Below are 17,783 nucleotides of genomic sequence, written 5' to 3' on the forward strand. Positions count from 1 at the left end.
ATTGCACAAACCCTCCCTTGAAAAACATGCTGTCTCTCCGTCAAGCCCAAACTGAGGAAAATTCAGCCTGTCTATGACCTTTCTTTCTTTATTCCCGCATGGTTATCATGAAATTCACAAAAAACAAAACCCCTTATTATTTTCTCTTTCTTAATACATCCACATCTAGATGCTTATTGTAGAGGTGCACAGTATATTTGCTGCCTTGCATCCAGCTCAACAACTTGTCTGCTACCATAGCAACTGCGGAGGAGCACCGAGCAGCGCCGCCTGCTTGTGCAATGGATGTCACTCGTAGCAACGACCAATCAGAAGTTCCCATCCTTTTGTACAAGCAGTGTCGAAGATGGAGGGATGAAGTGGGTGGGCTTTCGGCATCATGCATCTGCCAGTAATAGGACACACGGATCGTCAGTCTTCGTCATTCTAGCCTGGGATTGGTCGAGGAGCTTTACTTTCCAATAATATAAACATGTCTACTGCTTGCCTGGCTTGAACCAAGGCTTGCAAGGGACTATGCAGTTCTACATCAAACTGTATAAAACCCCTCATTATGTATTTGCCTGTGTTGTTGCAGGACTAAATCTTTATTGTTGGTAGAGAATATGCACATAGCTGCACGTGCACGCGTGAGGAAACGAGGATACCCTGCTGCCGCTGCTGCAAGAAAGAGAGAGGGGACTCTGCCGTGCTTTCATCATTATAATCACCATCCTAAGTACTAGCTCTTAACATTTTGTTTTTCGGTGTTCAGGCGAGAAGTGACAAGAATATAGACCCCTCCTCTGCAGGGCGGAGCGTGCATTATCATTTCGTATTTTGTATTTTTTATTTTTTTTCTACCCCCGTTCCCTGCTCTGACACGTCTGCACTGAGTGAGTGGCATTGGCACACTGTCAATCGCTCACTACCGCTGCCATCAAACAACATAAAACACACACAGGCAGAGGCTGGAGCTCATAAATTTCAGCAGGGCAAGATATTTTTTTGCGCATCGCCTTTATACAGCGTTGTATCCTCATTAATTTCTTCTCGTGGTTGTTTTTTTCTAAACAGAACTCACAACTTTTTTTACATTTCATATTTTTTATAGTCACATTTGGACACCCTATGCCGCAGATTGTGTATTTTTAATATTGTCACTTGTCGAGGGAATCATTTCATTTCTGCACATTTATATTTGGCAACACCTGCAAGATTTTTTATTTGTTTACACGTTTCCACATTGGATATTTTTGTTGCCGTTGCTTCACGGGGAGGATTTGGACATTTTTGGAGAGGAAATGCGCCGGGAATCCCGCGAAGAGCGCTAATAAATGAGAGATCACCAAGGAGCGTTTCTGTCTACACCACCCGTCAAATCCCAGAGAAAAGACAGATTGGCATGAGGATTCGTGCGGGATACGATGGACCGTCAATTTTGACAGAGACGAGTTAAGAAGAAGAAAAAAGATTTATGCATTTTTCTACAAACATAGTCAAGCGTTTTGGCACTTTGGACCGCGCGTAAAAAAAAAAGCGAGAGGACAGCGAGAACTTGGACACAGTATTTTACGCTAAAACACCACTGCTAGGCATTTTATTAAAGAAAAACGTGTGTGCTCCCCATCGCTGAAGAATCACACAACCGTGCAACCTCCTTGTCTGCGGTATATGTTTTAGCCGATTTCGTATATGAGTTTTTCAATTTGTGTGGCTCAGTGCACAGACTCTTTAGCGGCTACTATGGACGATCAAGCCCGGATCATGCAGTCCATCGGCGGTGTCAGTCTGGCCGGCCACTCGGTACAAGGAGGCATGGCACTGCCGCCTCCACATGGACACGATGGGACAGACGGAGACGGAAGAAAACAAGACATTGGTGACATTCTCCATCAAATAATGACCATAACTGATCAAAGTCTGGACGAGGCGCAAGCAAAGTTGGTTGATTTCTATGTTTTATTAACTTCGCCCTCCCCCACGAAACACTGAACGCATGATTATTGAGATGCGTCGCTTATCTTAACTCCCCCATGCATAACAATAGGCTGGAGAGGTTTTAATGATAATCTTACACTGAGGTGTATTTTCTGCCTCGCAAAGCTTTAACACATGAGAAAGTTGTCACTGAGAAAACTACAGCAATTTATTTAAACTGCCAGCCAACGTGAACCTGAATGAGCCTGTGCTGTTCAAAAAGTTTGTGTGCACACATGTCCTATAGCAAATGTGTATCTGCAAAACTATAACTGGTGCTGAAATAATGAAATTCATGTCACTTGGCTCACTATATAAATTAGTTGTCATTGGCCTTTATATTTAAAATGGAACATTATTATTTGCCTACCTTAATTAAGAGATACCTTATTGTGTTTTTTATCACAAAAATATATATAGCATAAACTACTGTAAAGTGGCAACTGATAACTTTTGAGAAATATATGGGTTGGAACATTGCAAGACATGGCATAGTGACAACTAAACTTAAAAAATCTATTTATGTGTTAATATCTAACGTGATTTATCAGTGAACTTATGAACTTATTTCAGTACTTTATCTTGTCTTATACTGAAACAGGAAACATGGACTGAACTGTCACAGAATGAAACCAGCACTCTTCAGCGTTCTCTGTGAAATCAAAGAAAAGACAGGTAAGATATTTGTATAAGAAAATTATAATATGAATTGAAAGAAAAATAATAGTGTAGCCTCAACACAATAGCACACAGACATTTTTACTTCACAGTGATCCGATGGCAACCTGCATGCAGTTTGCAGGGACCTCTGCCCAAACAAATCAATCACTTTTTTTAAAAAATGTGTCATTGTGCCACACAGAAACAGTCCTGTCATCATAGCAGAAGTAGATTTTCATTCAAGATGCTCTTGTTTCTGCAGGAGCATCTTTTCCAGCACTGGTTGCTTTGGATTTAAACAGAATGCGCGCTCCAGCTTTCACCCTCACTACACTGGCACTGAACAGGATGGGGAAATCCCGTAGCATATGCTCCACATAGCTGAGATCACAATTAATTCATGCTTTAAACTTACTTATTGCCATGTTTTCAACATATGAATGCAACTACACTCTCAATAAATAATTGTACTGTCAGTGAGTTAGTAAGTAGAGATAGTGCAGATTTGCCTCTTGCAAATGTGGACAGTTAATCCTGGTAAAATGCAAATAATAGAATCAGCTGGTAAAAAAAATTAATAAAAAAAGTCATTTTGAAGAAGAAAGTGAAAAAATAATTTTTGTTGCATATTGTGCATTTGCTCTATTTAAGCATCGACTCTGCAGATTTCTACGAGCAGGGTGGAAAACTTTCTGTGTGTGTGTGCACATATAGACACATGTATGAAAGAGAGCTGGAATTATAGCTGATGTTTTTGTGTCTTATAACATTTCTTACTACTTTACTGTAGTATATTTTTAAAAGTCACCTTCATAGAGACAGACTGCTGTTAGTTGTTAGTGGGAAAGATAATAAACTGCATTACTTTAAATTCTTAAATGAAGACGTAATTGAGTTTTAGTGATAACATCTTTTTAAACACCGTGTTTATTATGCCTGATATTTATGTGTTCTTGAAACTAGAAATAAAGTGAACTGATGCTTCAAATATTCAAACTACTCAAAGTACTACTACATCACTATTTATGTATATCTCTCAGTCAAAGAAAACATAATAATCTAAAGAAAACAATGCTTTGGGTTTGCTGTAATTTAGCAAACCTGATTCCCTGTCAGATTTGTGACCTTTGTGCGGTTTATGAGGAAACTGGCTTGGGAGAGATCATAAAAGTTTATGAACTTCCCCAACACAGGTGGTGTCCACAGGGGCAGGCAGAGGGTCCACAGTCTAGCTGAGGAGCTCTGTGTGTGTGTGTGTGTGTGTGTGTGTGTGTGTGCCTGTTGAGTTTAGACAATGAAAAAGATAAAGAAGAAGAAACACATGCAGATCACACATCATACAAGATGCCAGCAGTGTTTTCTATTTTTAAATCTAAGTCATACTAAAACTCTGCTCCAATGTCAGGGTTACTCTGCAAGTTTCTTCACTCAGATGTTTTATCAGTTTGTTTGCCAAAAGTTGTATGACGGCTGCCAGTTTGAATATCTCTGCTGTGAACTGAGCTGTCAAGTCCAAATAAGCCACTCAGAGTAGCATGAAAAAGTACATAAAAATTACATAAAGGATATGTACATGTACGTGTGTGAAAGTGTGTATGTGCACTGTGGAGTAAGTGTGTGTGAGAAAGACATGACACGGAGGAGTAGAGGGAGAACAAGCGTGTGTGTGTGTGTGTGTGTGTGTGTGTGCATGGTTAACCTGTGGTTTAGAGTCACAGCCTCCCCCTCTTAGCCATTGACAGAGCTCAGCTGGTCCAGTGGCCTTGTTGACCGGCCTGTTTTTCCAGCACACAGTGATTCTTTCACTGGCTGCTGCAGCATCACTCACAGGGCTTCCTTGGCCCTTTCATGTCCGTTCAGATGGCACACAGGGGCCGCTGTCTTTTAGCCATGGGATCCACTGTTGGCTGAAAATTACTTTTAATAATAAATTTGAAAGCGGTCCAAGAATCATCAGTGTAATTACTGTGCACATGTATCATGTTATCGAGGCGTATTGTCTAGTGTGCAGATGAATAGTGAGTCCAGGGTTCAGCTTCAAAGCTTTATGTTAAAAGTATTATTTTGTCTTTGACAAAATCAAAGTGGTGAGAACAATCTTACGCTTGATATTTGTTGTTTTTTTTGTAGATAAGAGGTAAAGAAGTGCATTTTCTAGTAAAAGCAAGATAGTCTGAAGACTTTTCAGGTTGTTTAGAAGTTTCTGGCACTCTTCTAACTGTTATTGTAGAGCTACAGCATATTTCTGCATTGCTAATGCCCTAGAAGTATTAATTCACTTTGATATGCTAATTAGTGAGCATTATGCAAGAAATGAGATTAAGTGGCAGCATGAAGTCATTTGCCTGTCACTAAATTGAGTGTTTTTAGCAGGAGGGTTTTTTCCCCTAAATTTTCTTGGTTTTGCATTTAGATAAGCTAAATGTGAGATGCGGTTGGAAAGTGGTGTTCTTTGTCCTTCATTGTGTGATGTTTTTCTTTTACAAACATAAAAAATGGCAATTAAAATGTTTTATTCCTTCATGTTTCTAGCTGTTTACGGACAAAGGGTACATTCATGTTGTACCTTTTTTGCCTGTAGGCTGCATGAGAAGACAATGAATGCATTGAGTGAAAATTGCCTGCGATTCAGATGGGTTTTGCAGTTATTCCTGTGTGCTGGGTTTGTTTTATCCTGCTGGTTACTCCCTTGTCTTGTTCTCATACTTGGAAGAGAGGTTCACAGCAGCAGCAGCGGGAGCGGCAAGAATAACAAAGGTGAAAGATTACCTCCATATGGTATTTCTGACCAGGAAAAGAGAGGTTCTGTAGCAAGACTCCTCTTTGATGTGAGGTTTAATCAATAGAAAGAGATTACAGAAAACTATTACAGGCTAAATCACGGAGTGCCACAGAGAGGCTTAGCCCTCTCCACAGCTCTCTCAGCTGCATGGCGCTTCTTTTGGCTGCGTATTGACTTGTTGTTTTCCTGACCTTTGACTCATCAGGTTCAGAAACAGGGGGTCTGGAGAGGTAAGGGAGGGAGAGAGAGAGACTGTGGCAGATTCAGGCTGATAAATGCGCCGACCCAGTGTTTATAGCAGTGGATTAGGGAGGGACTGCATTCACAGTCCGAGCCAATGTCGGTGTTTTGTTGCACGTTTGATTTGGCTTCTGAAAACTGCTAAACATGCTTTCATTTATGTTTATTGGTTTGTCTACGATATATGTAATGTTCAGCTAGGAAAGACTGTGTTAATTAAATACAGTTCAGGATGAGCCCGTAATTAACCACATGCAAGGCTGACTAAAAGCATTACCTGGAGTAAATAGAGTTAGGACTGAGGAGGTAAGCATTTCTGAAATCTACAGGGAACATTAATTTCAATGTTCCCTGACAAAGTTAATGACCCCTCTCATTCCAATTGGGTTATTATTATTAATACAAATGTATTATTATTATTATTATTATTATTATAGCAATTATTAATATAATTAAAACATTTAAATAATTCTTAAAAGCCAGGGAACAAAATATATGTTTTATTTGACTTTATTTTCCTACCTTATGGGTTTTCTTCTTGCTGAAAAAGCTCCTGTAAATGTATGACAGAGAACAGAAAGCTATTCAGCAGGAGAGACAATTGACTTTGGCTGCTTTTTGTCTCAGAGAGCCCCAGTGATGCGGCTGCAGTGACTAGATAGTGTTGTGCCGAATAGCTCGCGCACAGCTGGGTTCCTGGCTGGCTCAATGGCAGGGCCACTAGTGCTTCCTCCTCTAAAGCATGAGGGGGACCGGGGAAGATGTGGCTATTATCTAAGTAGCTCCCAAATACCCTCCATTTCCCCATCAGTAAAGATGAAAAGAAGGAGAACCAGACAAAGAGGAAAGGGGGGGGGGAGTGTATACATATCAGTTTCATTTGGAAGGGAAAATGCTTTTGTGCTGTGGAGATGGATGTCTCTGCACCGGTGCAGCCTGGTATCTGCACGTACGGCTCCTCAAATCTGTTTTTTTGTACGATGATCCAGTGCTGTCCCTCCATCTGCACACGCGAGCACTCATCTTGCAAACGTCTCCCTCGCTCCCCCTTCATTGCTCCAAGCGTTTTCTGCGGGCTCCTGCGCGATCAACAGCTCATAATTGTTTTTTGCACATACGTTATGCAAATGAGTCTTTATGGCAACTGGCATAACAATTAGCATCCTCCAACAATATTTTAGTAGGTTAATTGCAAAATTTCTGAATTGTACATCTGAGTTGTTAATTAGGCATGACAGAGGTGGTGAAATAGTTATCTTCAGGCGGTGGCAGCCAGCAGAGGCTGCTTTGGAAGCAAAAAGGAAGGATTGATTGAAATCAGTTTACAGCAGAAGGAGCATGGCTTTTGGAGACTCTCTGCATGTGCCCTTTTGCTTTTTGAGGCATCTTTCTGTCGCTGAATGTAAAATTATAAACCTGAAGCTGAGAGGGAGAAGCTGCCGTGTAGATATAGATTCAGTTTTGGTTCATTTGAAGAAATTAGGAAAATAAATATGTGAACGACACAACTTGTTGTCTTGTCAGCTTGAGTTAGCAAGGATTGTTTTTATGCATCACTGGGGCTGCACTCTTGTCACAGTAAAAGACCTTTGACATGCCAGACATAGTTAAACCAAATTTTCCTTATTTACAAGTTGCAATATGGAGTTTTCACTGCTTTAGATAAAGTTAATGCTAGCAACACACACTTGTTATTATATTTCACACTTTTCATCTTATGAGGCATAATTGCAAAAAAAAAAAATATTATGCTTCGTCATCAAAAAGCCATCAACCAGTTTTAAAGAAACACAACTTTTAATGTGCTTGTGATTATGAGACACAAATGTGTTATTACGATGTATTTAGGGTTATGGTTATGGTTAGGGCCCTGGGCATATACTTTCAGCTATAAATTCTATTTATTTACAGCTTAAAAGAAAAAAAAAAACTTTTCCCTGAGTCTCCTGTGTCATGATGTTCATTACCGTGTCACTCGATGGAGTCTATATAATGCCATAGAGCCGGTTATTAGTGTAAAAAGGGTTAGAGTGAAAGACTGGTGCAAAGCAAGTCCTCTCTCAGTAATGACTCTGCTATTTATAGGTCCCTATTTCATTAGCTCTAGTGTTTCAGGGAAGAGTTTTCCTCATGGGACAATAGACACCATGATGCTCATTTGCTCTGTACACATTACATGTGGACAACTAAATGACCTATCATTTGTGAGTGCAAGAACACGGAAAACAATCCTGCTTTTGTCACTATTTTTTCTTTTGCTCAAGTAATGATAATGATGTGATAGATATACAGTTACTTACATTTTTGAAGGCAGTTAAATGTACATATTTTTGTTTTGTAGTGTGTGTGTTTGTGTGTGGAGGTGCTACTCCTACAGGTGATGTATTTCTGTAGATAAAGTAATGAAGGAATTGGAGGTCAGTAAATGTACACACTTTAAATTGCATTTGCAATATTTTGACACTGCAGCAGTCTCTAGCATGTTACTAAAAACAAAAAAAGATACATTTTTGTTACATTTCTTTTCTTTACACAAGATTGTTTTCCAAAAACAGACAAAAAAAGGAGTCTGAACTGTCTTTTCCTCATTTGCAAGGTTGAAAATGAAGCCCCTCTTCCCATTGTTCCATATGCCATTGTTCCACATGTTTCATACATTAAAATGATATATTGAAGGCAGAAATGGGAAAAAGACTGCAATGCAATGAAATTTTAATCAGCGTCTTCTGCTGCTTTAATAAGGCAAATAATTCTTATTGGCTGCTGTGTTAAGATTTCTAATATTTAATTCATAACAAACCTTGCATTATTCTGCTTTAGCCCTAAGACAAGCTCCACTCTGCTGCCTGCCAAAAGGCAACTATGGGGGGGGGGGGGGGGGGCATAAAGGGAACTGCACACTGAGCATTTTTCTTATCAGTTTTGGCATAACACCATCACATTGTTTTGATATTTTCTGGGAATTTGAATATATATTTAAAATAATTTTATTTAATTGTTATTAGAGCTAAAGACCTGGCCTGCTACTTCTGCTGACTGGTGCAAAACACCTGAAAATGTTTTAATTTTGTCAGCAGTCAGTAAAGTATGACCATTGGCTCCCATCTTTTTATTTTCTTAAGTCCTTGAAGTTCATTTTTATGCCTGAAGTAATGGAAAGATGGCGAGGGGCCAGCAGCTTGGTGCTGGCTCATGTTACAGCGAAACGGCGGGCCCTGTTTTCGTCTCTCGGTGAAATGGCTTAATTGGTGTCAGAGCCCCAGGGATAAAGGCCTCTTGCTCTGAAACACAGCCACACAGGCCCTGTCTTTCCTCAAACCAGGAGGAACGGTCGGCGTCTGCTGGTGAATGAGGACTAAGCCGTGGCATAACAATACCAAATGATGTTTGGGATGACAGAAATTAATATGCGCTTGCTCCCAGAAAGCTATGATTAATGACGGCGAGCAAGGGAATGCTGTCCCTCCTTTTTTGCTCCTCTTTGATGGGGATTGAAAAGCAAAAAAAAAAAAAGGCTGGTTTCTCCTCTTTTTAGAAAGTGGAGGTCATCCAGAGTACATTACTGCTATTCTTCTCTTGCTTTTTCCTCAAGCAGGAGGCGGGAAAGGACTGAGCGCTTGTAATGAATTTTGGAATGATTCACTAACATTGTGAAGCAGTGTATTGTCCCATGGCATGTGGCTCAAAGAGACACATGTGCACCTCTGCAAAGACATCCCCACAGTGCTCATAATTTCAACTGTAATCATTTATAGCCTGAATATCACACTGATAATTACAGGTATATTTTTTTACAGGGTCATTTAAAGTGACAATTTGTATTCAAAAGAAACAGTTATAATTTTAATAATGGAGTTGATAACTGATGTTCTGGTGGTGTCTTCTCTTCATATGGAATTTTATACACATTGATCCAGAGCCAAACGTGTGAACAAAATGGTGGTGTGCTGTTGCCATGATAATGATCTGTATCTGTTGTGTCCTAGGAGGAGACACATGAATATTTAATTGTGTCTGCTAGAGAGATCCCCAGACCCTTCTGTTCATTTCTTACTTTCTCTAATGTGTTTCCACCCTCCCAGGTACTTCTTCTCTACGTAATGGAGAATGAAAGCGTGCATTAAAATGATATAAATTGCAATGTAAGGGATTTGTAAGGACGTTTGTCTCCGCACAATATGGTTGAAAAATTCAAATGGCAAGTTTTGACAACGGACATTCTGCTGACACGGCGTGTTTGCTTCATGTTGGCTCCTCAAATAAGCATTTCCTCTGTCAAAGTGATTGATATGTATTAAGCATGCACTTTTTACATCACAGCGCTCAGGAAGATGATGTGGGTGCAAGGATATGAGTTTAAAACAGTGAACGAGTTCCCCTCATATTGATCTATTTGTGTTACCGGAGTGGCAGGTGCTATACGAGCACAGTGTCAGCTTTGATTGTTTGTGTCAGTGATCCGAGCCGACACTGAGCTCTCTTACTGTTCGTCACTGCACTTGCTTCCTCGGGATGAATGGCAGCACACTGCACAGATCCTCAGAAAAACTCATGTGTGCGCTGTCTCACCGACTCTGTGAATCAGCATTGGTCTACGGAGGTTATTTATCACTCATGTACTTAGATTTCTTAATACAAAATTGCGGGACATACCCATATACCCCAGGAAATGCCCTGAGGGTTGTTTTTGATCTTTTAATGCAATTATGTAAAAGCTTTCCATGTGAATGTGAACATCAGTTGCTGAGAGACAGGAGGTGTGGTTCCTCTCCTTCGCTAAATATTCAAGATGAGTTCTTAACCTGTGTGCCTTTGTGTGTGTGTGTGTACGTGTGTGTGTGTTGGCAGGCCTGCTAGGTTGTGGCGTGAAGGTGAGGTGCGTGATGCTTGGAACCTCTGCAAGTATGCAGAGCACGGCAGGCCTCTCGCGGGTGCTGAAGGAGAGCATGGAGTGGCAGAGTTAATTTATTTAATGACTGAGCGTCTTATATCTCCCCAGCCCTGATTAGAATCCATGCTTGATGAGGGAAGCGATAGAGGGGTGTGCACTGCCCCTAGGCCCTAGCACGTACATTCACGGTTTTCTTTCTCCAATGCCTTTTTCTCCCTACCCCCAATCCACTGGGTTTGCAAAAAAAGAAAGAACTTTATGTCTTTTTTCTTTTTTCTCTTTAAAGAGAAAATTCACTACTGAATGGTATAATTTCCACTTGTGTCTGTTGTGATATTTTGTGATTATGTCTGTGTACATGATCATTTTGTTGCACATTGATAGGAAATGCAGCTCTGAGGATGATTAAATGTGTGTGTGTGTGTGTGTGTGTGTGGCGTGCTCTGTGATAAAGACGAAGTGCTGTGGAGCTCTATGAACGTGGGAAAGCCAAACAGAGTGTGTCACTTTGGCAGCACGGGCTGTCAGCATTGGGGAGCTGCAGTTGTAAAAACCATGACCTTCCTCTTTGCCAGCATGTCTCTTGCAGAGCCAAAGCGCTGCCCTGTAGATCTGGGCTGGCTGTGGGAGGGAATCCAAACATAGAGAAAGGACAGACAGTGGAAAAAAACTGTAAGAGCCATAATTGGGGGGTGGGGGGTGGGGGGGGTAATGAAATACTTCTTCTTGGAGCTATCATGAGAAGGTGAGGGAGGGAAAGAGAGAGGACTGGCGAAGAGGGAAAAAAAATACTCCTCTGCTTCTAACATTTCCACGAGCCATCATCAGTAATGCCGCAGCAGCCTCACAAACCAGAAATTATTTCTTCAGGCGTCGCTGTCAAGTGTTATTCAAATAACACAAGCCTCACATTTGAATAACAGCCGACATTTTGAATTAATTAATCAGACAAGATAGTCTGGGCCTTTTCTCATTAGTCTACAGGTCAGGCTGGGGAAGATATATGCGCTGGTGATGATATACTTGTCTTTAATAGTGATTTATGGAGATTTTGGATTGTACTCGATTTGTCAAAGGGCCTGGTAGCAGAAAAAGAGGACAGTGCATATTTCATTACCTAATCTTTGATACGTTCCACGATGGTAAAAGATACAATCCCGTTGTTTAGATGCACTCTTTTATGTTCACTCTTCTTGAGTGAAGAGGCGCACTCACACACACTCGCTTTCTTGCATGCACTTACACACGCAGACACACATTTAATCTCCTCTCATAGACCTCTCCCATTTTACTTTTCCTATGCAATTAAGCGAGGGCTGTAAATTATAACTGTGTCGTACTTTAATTATCATGGTGTAAAAATAGAGTTCCTGTCTTTGAGAGGATTTCATTAACTTACTCAATATTCCATGTCAGCTCAGAGAATCACATGATTGCAGTGAGGATTGTGTTAAACATGCTTTGAATCAAGTGTGTTTATTTTGATGTTATTTAAAGTCAGCAGAAAAGTTATAGAAAATTATAGTCTCTTTACCATACCTTTCATTGATTCATATACATGAAAATGTATATTTTTGAAAAGATGTGGTGGCAGATGTATGTAGTGTCACATGCTTGCATTATAGGGTGTTAAATATTAATGAACACATGCAATTTACCAACACTGTAGTTTTATTTTTATTTACAGACACAGGTTTTAATTATCCAGAATAGACATACAGCAGATGCAATATGCATCAGTGATTTTGTGCTAGTCCAGGTGTGTGTGTTTATGTGTGTGTGTGTATGTGTGCACAAGTGTCAGGAAGCTACGAGCTGTTGCCATTCCGGTGAGCAGCCCACACAAAATGCACCAACACCAGTGTGACAAAACATTCAAATAAATTGCTGTCAGGCTGCCGAAACACCAAGTGCAGCGATTTTTATCTGACATGTGGAAGACCCAGACATGCAGTCCTGACAAGTAGCGCTGCAGCACCTGTGAGAGACGGGCGATAAAAATCAGGATATGCCTGATCCACAGCATAACAATACCTATCATTACTTGATATTATTACTCTTCTTTAAGAGAGAGCTCAAGATGGAGAGATAGTTTGCACGTGTTAGCTTTAGCTTTAAAAGTCTGGATAATAAATGATCTTAGGCCGTCGTCTGCATAGATGCACTTAAAATTTGCAGTGAAATGGAATTACACTGCCTGATGGCTTATCAACAAGTACTGAACTGGCTTTAATATTCATGCAGAATTGTTTATTACTCTGAGCAAATGGCCATGTTTTTCTTTGTCTGCAGGCTCATTGTAAACAAAGGCCAAGGTTAGGACATTTATTTATTCTAGTCCAGCATCGTTGTTCACAGGTGTCTTATTTAGAGAACACAATCAAATTCATATGTACAATTTGTTTTCAAATGACAAAAGCTTTCATTTGTATTTTTTTCCTGTATGTTGCACTGTTAAAAAAGCTGAAAATATGTAATGATAAATTCTACTCATAGTTCTTAAAATAGAATTCAGTCCAAATTCAAAATGACCAATGACACTGATTTACTTTGTTTTACGTTTTAAAGCAGCGTGGAGGCACAAATAAATACTAAGCGAGCCTGTGTTGCTTCACTTATTTTCATTGAGTCTACAAAATTGACTCAGTAATTCTTAAATCCAATTGAGAAGCGTAAAAAAAATGCTTTTCAGAGACAAAGGGCTCACTGTGGAATGCGCCATCCATTCTCTACTGTATTGTTATTTTCTCCCTTATAGGTTACTAATGAGGAATCGGCCCTCATTATGATTTTAAGGATGAGAGAGGAAAGCTTTTAATTAATGATATGTAAATGGTTCTGAATTGATTATGTTAGAATATCAAGAGAGATGGGTAGAAGCTGTGGTGTAATATATTTTAATTAAGAATTAATTAAAAATGATGGCAATTTTATAGAGGCTCACAGAAAATAGAAGAATTTATTCTCTGTCACAAGTAAATCAGCCCTTGATTAAATAAACAGACACATGTTGTATTCATTGAAGAGTTATATTTATACTTTGCCAGTAAGAATTATCCTGATTATTAAAAAAAAAGAGATCAGTGCGGTATGTCAGTGGTCAACCACAAGCTGGGTTCTCTGGGGTTAATGGTGATTTATCTCATTCCTAATTCATGAGATCCTCCTGGTCTGTGTTAGGTGGATCAATAAAGCTGTGTTTCCTTTTTGAATTCAGTGTCTACAATTAGATTTGCAATGTGGAACACAATTATAAGTAAGACATGAATGCGTGTTTTTATCACTTGTGGCAAGTGAATGTGCACCCCCAAAAGATATCAATCTGTTTATGAGGTAAAAAGGTTTGTGTGAAAAAGATGAGATGTGACTAGATGTGGACCCTAGTTAACCTTTTTAATTGCTATCTGCTTTCTTTCATTCATTCTTCAGGGCAGAGGGAAACAGAAGACGTTAGCTGCATTAACGGCGTGCGCCACTATTAAAGGGAGAGAGGTCTTTGTTTTCTGCTAACGGTGGCATGCATGCTCTGTGCTAAACTCCGCGATCAATGGCAGAGAGGCTGCTATCACAGCACTCGGAGCAGGCGTAGCTCAGGGGGGAGGGAAGGGGGGTCCCTGGTGGTTCATTTTGATTGGAGCGCAGAGTTTTGTGTTGAAAGGCGAGGGAGAGACAGGCTGTTGGAAGCAAATCCCCCTGGATCAGTTAGAGCTTTGCAACAAAAACACCTTGATATTCCTGGGAACATTTGCTTAGGAAAAAGAATGAATTTAAATAAACGGGCAACGAGAGAACGAAATGATCTAAAACATTTCTGAAGGTTTGTGTTTTCAGAGAATGCTTGTGTATCTCAGGCATAGAATTAATTTAGAAAACACATTTCAAATCACAGTAAATCGGTGCAGTGTAAAAAGGGAAAATCAATTTTAACTGTATTTTGTCAATATGTTTTTCCACCTTCCTAAAGAGCTTTTCTGAATGAATGAAAAATATATTAGATGGCGTGATCATACTATAGGTTGACTTGCAGACAGAAGCAAAGTGTGTGGCTTTGGCAGCGGAGAGCCTTTATGAGCTAACCAATCTGTTATGGGCGGCGGGGAGGATGTGCTGCTTTAGATGGGAGGAAGTGTTGAATGGATTATTAGTCCAAGTCCCCCCATAGCAGGTCACATGTAAAGGCTTAGAGTCATCATAAACATGGCACGCATCCAATGTCTGCAAGAGCACACACCCATATACACATACGTGGTGTGCAGGGGGACTGTTCAGAAAAACACGGAAGGGCACAGACGTGTGCATGCATGCATATATACGGTGCATGCACGCCACTGGCTGGCAGAGCATCTTCTTTTTGACACCTGCAACTAGTTGCAATACATCACTGTCAGGATCGCTTTCTCCACCTATCCGCATTTGTGCGTTAGTTATCCGTGGAGGCCTTCGTCAAAAAGTTGAGCAGTCTTGACATCAGCTCCCTAGTGGCAACAGAAAAGGTGAAGTTGTGCTGGGAGGTGCCACCGGCTGTAATCCCTGTACCCAACAGCATCCTAATGACACCTGAAGATAGTTATGATGGTTTAACATACAAATATTATGCCACAATTAATTCTGTAATTGACACTTGAAGAGAAATTTGGAATGGCCACAGCAAACGTCTTGTGTTGCTTGTAGCTATCATGAGTCACACAGATAACTGGAATGTGAATGTACTGTATTTAGGCATAGGAATGATATAATAAAAACCCTGATCGAGGTTTATTTTGTTTAGGGCCTCTTGTAGTGAATGTATATGCTTGTGTAATTGACAGTGAGTGGAGCTGTTGAGGAGGAAGTGAGGGCACGGTGCCTCCTATGTGAGCTCACTGTGCAGATAAGGGGAGTCTGCCAGTGGCACTGCTAGTGGTGAGCACCAACAGCTCCGGCCACGACAGAAGAGAGGAGGTGGGGAGTAAAGGGGGGAGGGAGGGGGTCAGTGTCTGAACTGGCTGATGGGAGCCAGAACATGAAACAATGCCGGGGGAACGTCTGGTGGGTTCGCTGCACAGAATTACAAGCGAGGGAGCAGGCCTGCTGAGGCAATTACAGCTTAATGGGGTCATTTGGAAGGCAATTGCCAGGGGTTAATGTAGTATGGAGAGATGAGGTGAGATTGAAGTGAAATTTTTGGCTAGAAAATGTGTTCAAATGAAAAGGGAGCAGGCAGACAAGTTGTGCCCTGATGGGGTGGGAGGTTGATTGGGAGAACTGGATGCAGGCTTTCACAGCCACACATAAGGCCTGGTCACTCACTCGTATGTACACCAGTGCAGGCAAATGCACATGAGCATGTCCACACAGGTGTTCTTCAAGCCTGTGCACACTTTTCTGGCCTCTCCTTGCTGCCTAAACCACGAACAAGAGCTCCTCTGTCCAATCTTGTACGGCTGAACACCGTTTGTTTCACTCACAGACATACTTATAGTTTTCTTTTTTCTTGAATTACCTGTGATATCATTTCCTGCATTGGGAACACAAACCAGAAGGACGCAAAATAGGAAGCAAAGCTGTTTTTAAGTGACACAGAGAAAGATGTGTTAGAGAAACTACAAGAGGCACCTTAGAGAACGAGGATAAAAAGGATCATTATGCGTTGTTGCGTTAGCCAGTTCATTACCTTAATTGCCCAACATAATCCTGTGTTGGAAGGGTGCACTGAAGCTTTGGGAAGGAGTCTTTGCCAGGACCTCCTAGCCCAGGTCTCATCTCCCTGATCCCCTGATCTTCAGCAAGCAGACCAATCGTGCTAAACTTTGATCAAAGCCAAACTTATTTAAGGTCAGCCATGTGAAATCCCCTGGGAGCCACCGTGTTCGCCGAAGCGGCCTGCAGTATAGGAAGTAGTACAGCACTGTGCCTTGCTGCTGCTGCCTGTGACCGTGCTGGATCACTGGACAGCAATAGCATTATCATCAGCCCTTTCAAGTCTTCAGCTTTTTTTTGAGATTATGCTCAACAGTGGAACTTAACATCATCCATGGGTGGAGATTCCTTGAGAGTTTGCTCTCTCTCTTACCCTTCTCTGTCTGCCTTACTCTCCCTCTCCCTCTCTTGCTTTCTGTCATCTCTGTGAAGTCTACAGCCCCCTCCCCTTCCCCTCTACACAGGGTTTTGGCCAAGAGCCGGCCACTTCACTGAGGCAGATTTTCCCAGGCTCCCCAAAGGCTATTTTACCAGGATTCCCATTAGGTCTTTACCCATTACCAGTGTTCCAAATCATTTACAGACGAATCTATTTACTTTATGTGGTAATGGATTCATTTGACATGGCTTGCTCTAAAGAAACTCAGCATTTAACATGCGCTTTCCCTCAATTGATTCTCTTACTGTATTTTCCATGTTTGTTTTTTTGTTTACAACAGCTTTTGTATCATATGTGCCTTCAAATCATCCATAAAATATTCTTTCCATCGCAATACAGTATTGCACATTGTAGAGGTGGTGGAGCATTGTGTCAGTGCTGCAGGAAAAACAAGTATGATGCAACTCTGTTGTCATTCAAGAGTGACAAATAGACAGTGGCAGACCATCAGAAAGGGGGAGAGAGTGGAATGGTGTCACTGACAAACTGCTATGACCCTTGGGTCCTTTGGCCTCCAGAGTGCAAGGCACATACAGTATTTACCTCCGGTCAGCAGCAGTGTGAACATGCTGGCCCCCCATGGAGAAAAGCCCAGCCTATTGCACTCATCACATTTGCATCATCAAAATCAATAATCAGTGACATAAACTTCAGTCAAAATGGATGCATGTGTTTGGAATAAGATTATAAAGGGGGTGATACAGAGACTGTATGTCTTTTTACATTTTAAAATTCTATTAGGTGACCATAAAGCTAAATCATACTTAATTCACAAACGGTCCATAAAGCAAAGCCTTTACAACAGCAAAAGAGAGGAATAGTGCCTAAAGCTACTGCACACTTCTCCTGCCTCAATTCCATGTCACCAAAGCATCCCATCAAAGCCTGCCTCCTTCCTGTTGTAAGGTAGGGGAAAAAAATCAATGCCGCAATCTTTTCTTTTTGCCTCCTCCAATCCGTAATTGAAATGGAAAATCAAATGAACGGCAAGCAGATAATTGTTTTATCAATATTCCCTGCCTGCCCTACAAGGGTCAGTGCAGAATGATCATGAGTCGGGGATATGACGAGCACAAAATGTGAAATTGAACAGCTAGGAGGCAATAAATCAGCCTTGACAACTAAGAGTGACC

General features: G+C 40.9%; 1 protein-coding gene across 9 annotated transcripts in view; it reads left to right on the forward strand.

The window, feature by feature from the left end:
• The first annotated feature begins 552 nt into the window (after window positions 1-552).
• The window catches only part of pbx3b (pre-B-cell leukemia homeobox 3b), a 58,080-nt gene continuing 40,849 nt past the window's right edge, over window positions 553-17,783 (forward strand). The window contains exons 1-2 of one of the 9 annotated variants that reach the window (XM_038704257.1): window positions 553-1,922; window positions 2,555-2,634. In XM_038704257.1, the coding sequence (XP_038560185.1) occupies window positions 1,675-1,922; window positions 2,555-2,634 (328 nt within the window). In that variant the 5' untranslated portion in view covers window positions 553-1,674. The remainder of the gene's footprint in view (window positions 1,923-2,554; window positions 2,635-17,783) is intronic. The other 8 variants (XM_038704259.1, XM_038704258.1, XM_038704261.1 and 5 more) reach the window with 8 other exon arrangements.

Source organism: Micropterus salmoides, unplaced genomic scaffold (genome assembly GCF_014851395.1).
Source record: "Micropterus salmoides isolate LMB-PRFRI ecotype aquatic unplaced genomic scaffold, ASM1485139v1 Ms_hic_scaffold_7, whole genome shotgun sequence".
NCBI lineage: Eukaryota > Metazoa > Chordata > Actinopteri > Centrarchiformes > Centrarchidae > Micropterus > Micropterus salmoides.